Source organism: Lipotes vexillifer, unplaced genomic scaffold (genome assembly GCF_000442215.2).
Source record: "Lipotes vexillifer unplaced genomic scaffold, Lipotes_vexillifer_v1.1 scaffold241, whole genome shotgun sequence".
Taxonomy (NCBI): Eukaryota; Metazoa; Chordata; class Mammalia; order Artiodactyla; family Lipotidae; genus Lipotes; species Lipotes vexillifer.
The window spans coordinates 2346177-2361869 of NW_006784922.1; the positions used below are offsets into that span (position 1 = coordinate 2346177).

Here is a 15693-nt window from a genome sequence, read left to right on the forward strand (position 1 = left end):
TTCCCTAATACCCAGTCTTAATAAATCTTAACATTTGGTCAAACTTACTTCTGAATTTTTTTAAAGGAATAAAATATTTCAGATACAGTTGAAGCCTCTATGGACCTACTTGGCCTTTGTTCTCCCTCCCACCTCAAAGGTAACCACTGTTCTAAAGCTGAGTCTATCATTCCCATGTACCTGTTTATACATAATAGACTATTTGACATATTTAACACTTGCATACATAGCGATTTGCTATACATTTATTCTACACTTTTTTTTTTAACCCAACATATTCTTTGAGACTTATTTCTGTTGACGCACACAATTCTAGTTCATTCGTTTTAACAGCTATAACTATTACAACTCTCCTATGAATGGGCATTTACTTTGCTCTTTAACTTTTGCTATAACAAACAATGCTACAAGGAACTTTCTTGTACATGTCTCCTCATACATATACTAGAATTCCTCCAGAGTATAGTCCTAAGAAAGCAATTTTACTCAGTGTTCTTTCTTTTTAAAAACTCTTTTCCTTTGGTAAATAACCTTTATTATAGCATAACAGTATTCCCATATTTAGCAGATGAATCTGACTGGAGATACCCTTATGATGCTTTCTGTGGAAAAAGACTAAGTTCTGTATTAAATTCTGTTCTGGAAATTCCCTGGCAGTCCAGTGGTTTGGACTCCATGTTTTCACTGCCAAGGGCCTGGGTTCAATCCCTGGTCAGGGAACTAAGATCCTGCAAGCTGCATGGCACAGCCAAAAAAAAAAAAAAAAACCAAATTCTGTTTTAAGTCATCTCAGAATACCTGATTAGCAAAGACATTTGATGCAAAAAGCAATACGTCTCATTAATGAGAAATTACCTGTATAATACTTTTAGAAGACATAACTGCCTGATTATAGAATATGCGGCCAAAGTGATCTCGATCTGGAAATACTTCTGCTTGTCGAGGTAAGTTTGCTCCTCCCGAATCAACTGAAGAGAAATAAGTACATCTCAATGAACAAAACATGCTACACACAGGAATACTTATCTCAATGATAACATCAGTTCTTTTTTTTTTGCGGTACGCGGGCCTCTCACTGCTGTGGCCTCTCCCGTCACGGAACACAGGCTCCGGACGCTCAGGCTCAGCGGCCATGGCTCATGGGCCCAGCCGCTCCGCGGCATGTGGGATCTTCCCGGACCGGGGTACGAACCCGTGTCCCCTGCAACGGCAGGCGGACTATCAACCACTGCACTACCAGGGAAGCCCCGTAATTATATGTTTAACATGTTGATGAACCTCCAAACTGTTTTCCACAGTGGCTGTACAATTTTGCATTTCCATCAGCAATATATGAGGCTTCCAATTTCTTCATATCCTTGCCAATACTTATTTTCCCTCTTTTGATTATAGCCATCCTAGTGAATGTGAAGTGGTATCTAATTACAGTTTGATTTGCATTTCCCTAACGACTAATGATATTAAGCATCTTTTGCTGTGCTTGTTTGGCCCTTTATATATCTTATACGGAGAAATGACTATTCAGTCCGTTTTTATTTACTTTTTTTTTTTTGCGGTACATGGGCCTCTCACTGCCGTGGCCTCTCCCGTCGCGGAGCACAGGCTCCGGACGCGCAGGCTCAGCGGCCATGGCTCACAGGCCCAGCCGCTCCGCGGCATGTGGGATCCTCCCGGACCGGGGCACGAACCCGCATCCCCTGCATCGGCAGGCGGACTCTCAACCACTGCGCCACCAGGGAAGCCCAAACATCAGTTCTTAATTACATTTGCAAAACATTTGCCCTATATCTTTCTAAACTCTTGTACAGCCTCTTTCTCCAATCCTTCAACATAGCCCCCGAAAATGTACTGTTTTCTTCAAACACATTAGGCTCTCCTACCCCTGTGCAGAATTCCACTTGAAATGTTTAGGACATTCTCTCCCTTGAGGATTAGCCCCAGAAACACCAAAACTCCTTAACCAGTTCAGCTAAAATTGGATCTTTCTCTCTTGTAAAACAATCTGAAAATCATCTACAGAATTCATGTGATAGTTTTATTGCACATCGCCTCTGGTACTCTTTTTACTGCAGATTACAGTGGTGGATAAGAATGTCAGCTGAGTTCAAAACAGAGCTTCAATACTTCACAGCTGTGTGATCACAGGTGTGTTTCCGAACCAGTCTACTGCCTCGGTCTCCCCACTAGTGAAATGAAGGTAACAGTGGCTATCCCATAGGGTTGTTATTGGGATGACATGAAATAGTGTATGTGAAGCACTCATATCAGCACATACTGTGAGTGCACAGAGTGAACGTTACAAAAAGTTAGCTAGTCTTATACCTATCACTCTTGCCTGCAACCACTAAGTCTTCTATTGATATTTAATACATTAAAGACAGGGACAACACAATACTCTTCACTGCATCCCCTACAGTGTTGGGCACAGCACCTGCAAGCAGTGGGGCCTCATTTGCTGTTTTCTATACGTGCAATGCAGTTCACACTCTGAATCAACGAGGTAAATTCACTTTCATAGGAGAAAAAAATCTCATCAGTAGCTGTTCAAATATCCATAAAAATGAACAGTATATATTGGCGTTTTTACAAACCAAGTTAAGCCAATATCCAGGAAGTACCAATTTTAAACTGCCTTACTTTTATGTCCTTTTAAAAATATCCTTAGATTTAAATGTACTTTCATTCCAAATATAAATTTACTTTCACTGAATATTAAATTTCTTTAAATTACGTCTGCTCAAACTATGTATGTAATCAAGCATTTAACCTAGCACCTGGCACTCAAGAGACCCATATATACTAGCTATTATTTTTTCATGGTTTGAACCCATTATGGTGAACAGAAAAACAAAATATTGGGCTGGTCAAAAAGTTTGTTCGTTTTTTTCCACAACATGGTTCTAACTAGTGCTTAGTTGACTTTAACTTCATTCGAAACAATTTTGTTGTGACAATTGTATTGTGACAGCTGTCATATCAGCAGTGCATTTAAAAAAAAAACTTATCAAAATTGGTGAATTTTTGTGTAGCCATTTTAATACTGAAGATGGAAGAAAAAAGGCAACATTTTCGGCATATTATGCTTTATTATTTCAAGAGGGGTAAATACGCAACTGAAATGCAAAAAAAGATTTGTGCAGTGTATGGAGAAGGTGCTGTGACTGATCAAATGTGTCAAAAGTGGTTTGCAAAGTTTCGTGCTGGAGATTTCTTGCTGGACGACGGTCCATGGTCGGGTAGACCAGTTGAAGTGGATAGCAATCAAATCGAGACATTAATTGAGAACAATCAGTGTTATACCACACGGGAGACAGCTGACATACTCAAAATATCCAAATCAAGTGTTGAAAATCATTTGCACCAGCTTGGTTATGTGAATCGCTTTGACGTTTGGGTTCCACGTAAGTTAAGTGAAAAAAACCTTGACTGTATTTCTACATGCGATTCTCTACGTAAATGTAATGAAAACATGCCATTTTTAAAACAAATTGTGATGGGCGATGAAAAGTGGATACCGTACAATAATGTGGAACGGAAGAGATCGTGGGGCAAGGAAATGAACCACCACCAACCACACCAAAGGCCAGTCTTCATCCAAAGAAGGTGATTTTGTGTATATGGTGGGATTGGAAGGGAGTCCTCTATTATGAGCTCCTTCTGGAAAACCAAACGATTAATTCCAACAAGTACTGCTCCCAATTAGACCAACTGAAAGCAGCACTCTAGGAAAAGCGTCCCGAATTAGTTAACAGAAAAGGTATAACCTTCCATCCGGATAATGCAGGACCCCATGCTTATTTGATGACCAGGCAAAAACTGTTACAGCTTGGCTGGGAAGTTCTGATTCATCCACCATATTCATCAGACACTGCACCTTCGGATTTCCATTTATTCAGGTTTCTATAAAATTCTCTTAATGGAAAAAATTTCAGTTCCCTGGAACACTAAAAAGCACCTGGAACAGTTTTTTGCTCAAAAAATAAAAAGTTTTGGGAAGATGGAATTATGAAGTTGCCTGAAAAATGGCAGAAGGTAGTGGAACAAAATGGTGACTACATTGTTCAATAAAGTTCTTGGTGAAAATCAAAAATGTCTTTTATTTTTACTCAAAAACCAAAGGAACTTTTTGGCCCATCCAATATATAGAAGAAAAAAACACCACTCATGTAGAGAAAAAAATGGCAAACCCCAAAATACTGTCAGGGATTCTTCCTCAGTGATGTTATTATGGGTAATGTTTGTTTATTTTTTCTCCCAGAGTTTTTAGCAAAGAATATGCATCTCTTTTGTAATTATAAGAGAAGCCAACAGTTTTTTTAAAATATCCATTGATAATGTCATATATATATAGACTTCTAAACAATCTCGTATTTTTCTAGCTAATAACAGTTTATTTTACAATTCTCGTGACTTGCCCAAGTAAATGCAGGGAAGCCTGTTTTGCATCGCAATTTCTTGTGCCCGTAAGTGTTTCTTCACAGTCACCGGGTAGTAGGTACCTCCTTTGACAGTGGCATCATTGGCAACAATAATGCATTCTACTCTGAAAGGCAGAAATTTCATCGGAAAGAGAACATGAGAGAGTTCTTCAAAGTAAAGACCAATTGCATCTCATTACAAGACACTCCCAATACAGCCTGGCAATTTCTAGTACATATCCCCAGTGACAACCATTAGTAGACAATCTTATGATATAAAAGTTTTAATCACTGTTCACATATTTATTTATATAAAATGAATCACTTTTAATAAGTTTACAAACTCTAACTTGATTTTTAAAGAGTCATCACCCCATATTAGTAGAGGAAAACTAACAACCTAAGCCACATTTTGTAATGGTTCTTTGAAGGAAGGGGTCCTAACAAGATAATACAACAACAACAACAAGGAATCCAAGTCTCGGGGTGAGAAAATCCCTCATGGTAAACCTTTAAAATTTCCTTTTAGGAAGGTAATTTTCAAAAAGGAAAACTTATCCATCAAAAGTATTTATTTTTCATATTTTCTTCATGTCACTGCCATATGCTTTTCTATAAAACTAAAAGAAGTTTAAAGTACAACACTTATCTTGCTTAAAGTAACAATAGGTACAAACTTTAAAATAGTAGTCTGAAAGCATATACTATAATGAGTCATTAGTGGTGCACTTTCTCACCAAAACCAGCCTGTCAGGTACCACGGCCCACAAGTAACACGCAAGAAGCAGGGAAGTGAATGAAGAGGGCCAGTAAGGGAACCTGCTTAGTATTGCCAGGAAACCCAAAGATCAGAGGCTCACTTGAAACTGGAGAGAACAACAGTGTGGTCTTTACAAAATTTGATCTTTATATTTATGATGTTTTTGTTACCTCACTTTATATTCTCTAGAATATTCTAGAAAGAAACTGATTGAATCCTTGCTGAAAATGAAGCAGAGAAGAGCAACCGAGCACATAGCCTCAGGTAGTGCTGTACTTCTTTTATTAGGATATGTGGCTCCTCTCATTTGAGCATCAATTTTATTCACTAGGTTATCTATAAAGCCTTTTTCCACATTATAATTAACATTTTATAGAGTGGGATGTATACTTCTAATGACTTTGACACTGAACAAACTAGACTTCAAAAGGAATTTAGGCTTTGGCTTTTATGCTGGGCCATAACCCCACACCTCCAGAGTATGGTCACTCCTCCGTCCTGGGGGTGCTGCACTAGAAAAGCTTAAGAAGCTCTGGTACAGGAAAGAGCCCAGGCTATGAAGTCAGACAAAGCTAGGCTGAAATTCTGACTCTGCCACTTGCTATATATACGACCTTGGACAAGAGACATAACCACTTTTACTTGTCTTATTAAAAGGTTACAGACATGTTACAGAATGAGAAATAAAATTAGTCCACAAAAATACTGTATTAGACATCTATTGGTTTTGCCTACCGAGCATCTATTATTTTGGCAACAAAACTAAACTTTTCTTTCAGAAATCTGCCCTTTCTCTATTTTTGATCCCTGAGGTTCTAGCGGGACTGACCCCAAAGCCCATCTTCAGACGTGAGCACAAGGACCAGGCCTTTCTACTCAGCGTCCACACCGTGGGCTCAATGATGGGCTCTGGTCCCAGGCCTTCACCCTCAAGAGCTCTCAGCCCACTGCAGCTGCTAAGCTTAGAGCGCAGAAGCCGGGGATGCCTGTGGCCAGCTCGGCCTGCCTAGGAACAAAACCAAAACCCAGCCTGTGACCTGGTAACACTGTTTGTGCTCCTCGACCCAGCTAGGCCCAGACTCATCAGTTAAGAGAGTCAATAAATTCTTTTTTGCTTTTAACTAGTTTGCACACCTATCATCTGCCAGAGAAAGAGTGCTGACCATATTCAACCATATGATTATGTAAGAAAGGTCAATTTCAATTACTATGAAGCACTACTTTAGATCTTTTAAACGAGTGAATTCTTTTTCAGTCATACTATCCAACACTAGAGCAGCTCTAGTGAAAAGATAAAATCAGTCTTGCCCTGGCCCTTGCCTCCATGGAATCTCAAGAGCTAAAATGCACACACCCCACAGATGAATCTAACACATGTCTAGGTAGGAAGTCTCAGTCCTAAATAATATCACGAGCATAAAACTCACATGCTCATATGCAGAGCACTGAGTGCTAGACACCTTGCCTCTTCGGCCTGCTTCCTGAACCACATGGCTGAGTGTGGGCCAAATACTCACCCTGACACTCTCCCAATGCCTGTAATAATGCCACCGGCGGGGACCTCCTCATCACCATACAACTGGTAACCGGCAAACTGGGATAATTCCAGGAATGGAGACCTGAACGGAAGAAAAGATGTTGCTTGAATTAATGTCGTTTTTCAAAAAAATCATATTTAAACAGTTAACACGTGGAAAAGGAAATTTTCTTCTTTAATGGGTCCATGTTTCAAATATGCGTGTTGGACATAAAATCTACAAAAAGAATGTCAAAAACAGAATCTAGGGGACTTCCCTGGTGGCGCAGTGGCTAAGAATCCACCTGCCAATGCAGGGGACACGGGTTCAAGCCCTGGTCCAGGAAGATGCCACATGCCGCGGAGCCACTAAGCCTGTGTGCCACAACTACTGAGCCTGCGCTCTAGAGCCCACAAGCCACAACTACTGAAGCTGGTGCGCCACAACTACTGAAGCCTGCATGCCTAGAGCCTGTGCTCCGCAACAAGAGAAGCCACCGCAGTGAGAAGCCCGTGCACCGCAACGAAGAGTAGCCCCCGCTTGCCTCAACTAGAGAAAACCCACGTGCAGCATGAAGACCCAATGCAGCCAAAAATAAATAAAACAAATTTAAAAGAAAAAAAAAATCTAGTGTGACCACCCTGGGGATTTATACAGTACAGCCATACAAAGGAACACTAGGTTCTTATTTTTAAAGATGTTGTACACATGTGTTTATTAATATAGAAAGAGAATAGCACCTAACACTTACGTAGCACCTACCACATGCCAGCCTCTCTCCTAGGAGCTTCAGAAACACTAACTCATTCATTCCTCAGAACTACCTCCTGATATGGATCCTATTATGATCCCCACTGACTGATGAGGAAACTGAAACACAGAGATTAGGTCAGTTGTCTAAGGTCACACAACTACTAGTAAGTGGCAGAGCTGGGTTTTAATAAGCTCTGTAATAAGGGACCAGGCTCTTAACCACTGTATTTTTCTCACTTAAATGTTCAGGATACACTGGGGGGACAGGGGCAGGCGGGGAGTTATAAAACACCACATTTAGTATGATTCCATTTTTCTTTAAAAGAAAAAAAAGTGATTCACGTTTGCATAAAAACAGTGTAGAAGGATACACACTAGGTGTTAGCGGTGTTTTTCTCCAGGTTGGGCGTCTGTGTGCATGTCCCCCGAAACAATACTTCTGAGCCTTCATTTCTCTCTCTAACTGGTCTTTTTTTTTTTTTTATGATTTATTTATTTGTTTGTTTATTTATTTATTTATTTGGCTGCGCTGGGTCTTAGTTGTGGCATGTGGGATCTAAGTTCCCTGACCGGGCCCCTGCACTGGCAGCCCAGAGTCTTAGCCACTGTACCACCAGGGAAGTCCCTCTCTCTAACTGGTCTTGGTGCTTCCACCCTCAAGGCCCACAGTCTACTCACAACACAACAGCCAAAATAACTTTTTAAAACCTAAGTCAGATAAGTCCTACAAAATCTCCCCATTTCTGTCAGAGTAAAAGCCCAAACTCTTACACTGGCCTACAAAACCCTTACCGAAATCACCCATCTCCTGCTACTCCCCCGTTTATTCCCGCCACCCCACCACCTTCCAGCCCCTTCCATATCAGCATCTGTGACCTGCCCCCACTGCAGAACCTTCGCACTGGCCACTCCCCTCCGCCTGCAACGCTCTCTCCCCAGATATTTAGAGCCCATCTCTCTTCACTCCTTCCAATCTTTGCTCAAATGTCACCACCTCAATGAGGCCTATTCTAACCACCTCATTTGAAACTACAACTTGACCTTCATCTTTCTCTCCCGTACTCTGGTCTACCTTTTCTTTTTCCCATGACATTTATCACCTTCTAACATACTATATAATTTATGACACTTATCGTTTATTTTCTATCTCCTCCTGCTACAATGTAAATTCCAGTAGGGCAAGGAACTTTGTCTATTTTGTTCAGTGATGTATCACTAGCACCTAGAATAGCACCTGACACATAGTAGCCTCGCAATAAACATCTGTTGTTGAATCTTACGATAAAAACCAGAATTTAAAATCATTTATTTATAAAACTATCTAAGATGGGAATTCCCTGGTGGTCCAGTGGTTAGGACTCTGCACTGTAACTGCCGAGGGCCTGGGTTCAATCCCTGGTCAGGGAACTAAGATCCTACGAGCCACGTGGCACGGCCAAAAAACAAAACAAAACAAAACAAAAACAAAGAAAACTATCTAAGAAAGCACCATGGAATAGAGAATACCCTGAGCCAGCACTTGGGTATGTACCAACCCTGGGTCTATAAGATTGTCAACTCTTTCTCTTGGTAACAGTTTTCCTCTTGATATGTGACGTGCTCGGGCTTTCTCACCACCTCCTGCGATAAAAAATATGATTAGATTAGATGAATTCATTATAAGGTCTCCATTTAACTTAATATCAGAAAAACATATAACAATCCAAAATATGGTACTTTTTAAAAAATTTAACATATTCTATGAAAAACAGCTAATTTTTCAGATCATTGAAACTGGCATTTTTAAAAATCAATCTATCCCTGAGCCCACAGTATATTATACATTTTCTAAATTCAGTAGTAATTACTTAAGGAAATAACGCAGTACTTTTCTCTGCATCTCATACATTGCAAATATTGTCTCATCGCCACCACACTTATTACACCTACTATAAATACTAGCACTGTCCTATATGCTATGTGAAATTTGAAAAGTTCCTAACTTCATTTGTACCAGGTAAAAAGCATTATTTTAGAAATGATTTCCATAATAAGCACAACAAAACTTAGCTAAAGGTGCTATTTTTAGGCCCACAAATAGGAGAGAGTTGAACACCTTATATAGCAATTTAAAAGTCCCCTTTTGTTAGTATCCTGAATCAGAGATGATCTTCCATGTTTCCTGACATTGCTCCAGACTAAAGGAAATTACAATAATTGAAGAGTCCGCTGGGGTAACCAACCCAGTGAGGCTGCTTGAGGTGAGGGGTACACCAAACCTCACCCAGCCTGAGGACAGCTGGGTTCGGTACCTGGGGAATATCCACAATCCACTCTCAGCAAACCAAGGTAAATAATCAGAACAGACGATCAAATTGTACCTTAATATGTTTACCTTCACTGTTGCCCAAGAATTCCATCTTAATATACTCCTTGTCTACTGAAATGTTCAGCTGTTGAAGAAAGCCATTTGTTTTTTAGGTGAGAAAATAAGTTCATACAGATTTCAAACAAGCCTCCAAGTAGCGCAACCTTACTTTCAAATCAGGACTTTCCTATGTCTAAGGGGATTTTTTTTTTTTTCCTGAAAAGGTAGAGGGTATATTTTTAAGACTAAATCTGCCTTAAGGTAACCAAGAAAATCATAACATACATCTAATCTTTTAAAATGAAAATAATTCTGGGAGGGAAAGCCTAACAAGATAGTATGAATTAAATCAAACATCTTTTCTCCCAGCCACCAAGAACTCAGCCACCAAGAACACTACTGAAGTGTGTATAGTTATAGGAGAGAGGGGGGACGAGAGAGTGACAAAGGGCAGAGGAAACTTCTGAGAGTGACACATTCATTGTCTTGATTGTGGTGACGGTTTCACGGGTGTATACATATGTCAAAACTCATCAAACTGTAAGCTTTAAATAATGCGGCTTATTGTATATCAATTATACCTTAATAAAGCTGTTTAAAAGTAAGTATTAAAGAAAAATAAACCTAAGACACTGCAAAGAAGACCAGGCTTGGGTAAAGGTCTTTGGAGAGTTTGGCGACATAAGCGTCCACTAAGGGGCTAGCAGGAAAAAGCATGGCAGGGTAGGGTGGGATGAAAAAGAGATAAGAAAACATATCTGTGTTTTGGTTTTTTTTTTTAGTACTTAGAGCAACATTATTCTTAATTCTGCCTAGAGCTTCACTTTGCTATTCCGAGCACCTAGTGAATTCTGTTTTTATTAGGAAAAAACAGAAAGAGTGCTATCCTGATACAGATTCTCAGGTCACAGAATTCAGCTCCTCTGGCATTTAAACTGGCCTAGGATATGTGGACCACCACAAAAAGACAGAACGTCACAGCACCTTAGTTTTCCAAGGATTACTCTTAAAAGATTTTGCTTTAACTATCTCCACTCCCACAGACTCAGAGCCAGAAAAGTCTAATGTTTTCCTTCTATCTCATTTACTATATTGCACTGATTCTAAAACACACATTTTGTTCACATTTTAACATCCCTAAAATCAGGAAGCATTTTACAGTTTATAGCATCTTTTCATCTCTGTCACCAGGGGGCAGTCGCGACACAGCTGTCGGCCTCTGGGTGCACAGCTCAAATGTCTAACTGTGGTCACTTCAATGGTGCTATATGCATTGCTGGAACTACCTGCATGCAGTTTAACTTGAATTTTCATGTTTTCAAAAATTACACAAGCCTTAAACAACAAGGTCCTACTGTATAGCACTGGGAACTATATTTAATATCCTGTAATAAATTGTAATTGAAGAGAATATGAAAAATGTATATATATGTATAACTGAATCACTTTGCTGTACAGCAGAAATTAACATGACATGTAAATCAACTATACTTCAGTAAAATAAATTTTTTTAAAAACTACACAAGCCTTATCTTAAGGTCATTAAAAGACCCCCTTTCAACCACCAAAAACTATTTGTTTTTCTATATCAATAAAGTTATTACCCAGTCTTAGAAAAACTAAGCACTTCTGAATCTATCAAAACACTTAGAGCCCTTCAATTAACTTGTGTTAATCAAAGTACTTAGTTCAGGCTACCACGAATAACACAGCTGGGTTAATCCTTGTTCCACCTACAGAAATGACTAAACCACTCCTAGCAATCCTACATGCTCCAACAGGAACCAAAGGGGATAGCAAAGACGGTGCCCTGAGAAGAAATCTGAAACAAAGGCAGCAGTGAGGCAGAAAGAAAGGAAAAGACAAAAAGGAGGACAGCAGTCCACTCATTATTGTCAACCTTTTTATTTATCACAAGTTCTATCAAATGAAAACTTCAAGGATTAACTTTCAAAGCAACCTGAAACACTGTCCTTCCTTCTTATCTGAAAATTACTTAGGAAATCTTATGAATTTTAAAGTCAGGATGGGGCTTCCCTGGTGGCACAGTGGTTAAGAATCTGCCTGCCAGTGCAGGGGATGTGGGTTCGAGCCCTGGTCCGGGAAGATCCCACATGCCGCGGAGCAACTAAGCCCATGCGCCACAACTACTAAGCCCACGCGCCTAGAGCCTGTGCTCCACAACAAGAGAAGCCACCACAATGAGAAGCCCACGCACTGCAACAAAGAGTAGCCCGTGCTCGCCGCAACTAGAGAAAGCCCACATGCAGCAAAGAAGACCCAATGCAAACAAAAATAAATACATAAAATAAATAAATTTATTTTATAAATAAATAAATAAATAAGTCAGGATGTCTATACAGGTGGCCAACAGGCACATGAAAAGACGCTCAACATCGTTAATTATATACTAGAGAAATGCAAATCAAAACTACAATGAAGTGCCACCTCACATCAGTCAGAATGGCCATCATTAAAAAGTCTACAAATAACAAATGGCGGAGAGGGTGTGGAGAAAAGGGAAACCTCCTACACCGTTGGTGGGAATGTAAACTGGTGCAGCCACTATGGAAAACAGTACAGAGGTTCCTCAAAAAACTAAAAATAGAGTTGCCATATGATCCAGCAATCCCACCCCTGGGCATATATCCAGACAAAACTATAATTCAAAAAGATACATGCATCCCTATGTTCACAGCAGTACTATTCATGGCCAAGACATGGAAACAACCTAAATGGCCACTGACAGATGAATCGATAAAGAAGGTATGGTGTGTGTGTATATATATATACATATATATACATATATATATATATATATATATATACACACACACACATATATATATGTGTGTATACACACACACACACACACACAATGGAATACTACTCAGCCATAAAAAAGAATGAAATAATGCCATTTGCAGCAACATGGGTGACCTAGAGATAATCATACTAAGTGAAGTAAATCAGAAAGACAAATACCACATATTAATCTAAAATATGATAAAAACTAACGTATCTACGAACAGAAACAGACTCACAGACACAGAGAATAGACTTGTGGTTGCTGAGGGAGGAGGGGGTTGGAGAGGAATGGGTTGGGAGTTTGGGATTAGCAGATACAAACTATTACATATAGGATGGATAAACAATAAGGTCCTATTGTATAGCACAGGGAACTATATTTAATATCCTGTGATAAACCATAATGGAAAAGAATATGAAAAAGAATGTGTGTATATATATACATATATATATATACGCATAACTGAATCACTGCTATACAGCAGAAATTAACACAACATTGTAAATCAACAATATTTGAATAATATAATTTTTTTAATGTGTGTTTAGAGGTATTACTGATTGGTGATTTTTTTTCTTTTCTTCTTTATACTTTTCTCTATTTTCCAAAATTTCTATAAGTATAATATATATTATATAACATAAGCATATATTACTTTTAAATTATATATATCTGTGTAATATCCATTTTCCTGGCATAACAGTACGAGTTCCAGGCAACACTGTGAAGAAGGCTTTGTCCTTTCCTGGCTTCCCTCCCAAGAAGCCCTGCTCAGTCCTCTTCCCCTTTAGAGACCAGACCGTCAGATGATCAGAACCTGCCATCCCCAGCAGATGCTCAGTGCTGGAGGACTCTACCACCTCTTATTCAAACCCTCTAGTCTTAATATCCAAAGGGAATGATCAATTCATCAATTCTGCTCCCTAACAAAACATACTTTCATTTCAAAAAGGGTTTTGGTTCTTTTTCAGGAGACAAGACCTTATTCCAAGATGGCGTCTAGTCATCATTCTGAAAAGCCTACCAGCAGGATATTTTGCCTCTCGAATCATACCCAGTAGACAAAAACTCATGTCATTTTTAAACACCATTTCCTCACACTTAGAACAGGGATTCGAGAGCTACCTGGTCAAAAAGGATGGCAGATATCCACTACCCCTGTTTTCACAAGTCATCCTCCTATTACACCCCTCTCTCCCTAGAGAGAAATTAGGGTGGTCTGGGGACAGTGTAATTGACATCTTTGCTTTTTGACTGCGTGCTTTCCTTTCCCCTTTTCCTGAAAACAGTACTGCCACCACCATGAAGTTCCAGGAGCTGCCAGCCACAGTACACTTGAGCCCTGGTGGACATGGGTCCAGGCTGGCACCATTAAGTACTATATCCCCCTGGATACAGTGGCTGGGCCAAAGAATGAACATGGGACCCAAGTGAACCCATCAAAGTTTTCCAAATCGGAGATGAAAGGATAACTAGATCTTTCCTTCAGATTGTAAACTGTAAGAATGTAATCCCTGACCTGCCAGCAACATAGTTCCCCACCTCACAGAGAAGCCAGAGAGAATGCAGTCCACACATATATACACATCCTGAAATGAGAGAAGATGGGCAGAGACAGTGAGTCCTGTTGGGGCTGGAGCCCCCCGGTTCATTCAGCACTTCCTTTCCACGGTTTGGTTGTTGGTTTCTGGATTAAACAAGTTTGATTTGGATTTCTGTGACTTAAATCCAAAGGAACTGAATACAGCCATCATCAAAACAGTATTCTTCATATATTACAAATACCTAACTTAGAAGGAGCTATATGAAGTTTACGCTCTTCACTTTTTTTTTTTTTTAATTCTCCCCTGCACTGTCATAGATAGAATGGGAGCAATTACTGCCATCTGAATGAGGTCTTTGCTTCAACTGGTCCCACACTGAGTTACATATCTGTTTGTTCATGTCATGGTAACTTTTACAGGATTTAATTCATTTTGACCCTAAACTACTATAGTACAAAAGACAGAGACCAAGATATTCCAAATGGATTTAATTTCTGGTCTTTTCAATTAATTTTGATTAATCTATTAAGTCAAAAGAAGACAGCAATGTGTGCTTGGAATGAATAATGCCTATAATTCACAGTCCCACTCCTAAGTCTCAAGTTATGAATGAGGTACTGAAATTTTACAAGAGGGATTAAATAACTGGACCAAAGTTGCTTCATTATTAGAGTAACCAGTCCAGACTTCCACCCTTTAAATTCCACAAAGGACCAAATTACTGAGCTTATTTCTTCCCTAACACCTACACAAGTGAATATACAACTTTGGATGGTCTTTCTGTTCATCTGCCATTAATTAATTACCTTGCCTCCATCCTTAAAATCCTCAGAGGAGAAAAATATAAAAAAATTTTTATTTAAACTAAAGAGAAATCTATCAAGGTTTTGCTAAATTATTTCACTAATGACTTCTACTGAAAGTCTGTCCTCTGAGTGTGATAAGATCATACCCAGGAATGAAACAATACCCTTAAACCACAGGTTTACAGATAAAATAGATTCTTTATGAGGACATTGGGGAGAATTCTTTTTAAATGAAGGCTGTAAAATTCATATAGTTCCTTCTCAGTTAGGTACTTGTAATACATTAAGACTCTTACTTTGGACATGGCCAATAGTTTCACGTCACATAGCCTTCTAAATTGTCATATATACCAATAAGGGCACAATAGAATGTGATGTGGTACTTGTTTATACATTAATATTTTATATTCCTCCCTATGATGCAATTTCTTCTAAGCAAAAAAATGTCTATTATGTCCACAATTTAAAAATAAAAGGGCTGGGCTTCCCTGGTGGCGCAGTGGTTGAGAGTCCGCCTGCCGATGCAGGGGACGCGGGTTCGTGCCCCAGTCCGGGAAGATCCCACATGCCGTGGAGCGGCTGGGCCTGTGAGCCATGGCCGCTGAGCCTGCGCGTCCAGAGCCTGTGCTCCGCAACAGGAGAGGCCACAACAGTGAGAGGCCCGCGTACCGCAAAAAAATAAAAAAATAAAAATAAATAAAAATAAAAGGGCTTCCCAGGTGGCGCAGTGGTTGAGAGT

At 39.5% G+C, this 15693-nt stretch overlaps 1 protein-coding gene and 1 non-coding gene across 2 annotated transcripts in view; one reads left to right on the plus strand and one right to left on the minus strand.

The window, feature by feature from the left end:
* Window positions 1-15693, minus strand: part of MCCC2 (methylcrotonyl-CoA carboxylase subunit 2) — a 63868-nt gene that overhangs the window by 42811 nt on the left and 5364 nt on the right. Inside the window, 4 exon segments of the mRNA XM_007472369.1 lie at window positions 856-968; window positions 4416-4543; window positions 6696-6797; window positions 8984-9068. Coding sequence (XP_007472431.1) covers window positions 856-968; window positions 4416-4543; window positions 6696-6797; window positions 8984-9068 — 428 coding nt within the window.
* TRNAY-GUA (transfer RNA tyrosine (anticodon GUA)) lies at window positions 8783-8855 on the plus strand. The gene has a single exon. It is a non-coding gene; the product is annotated as a tRNA-Tyr (tRNA).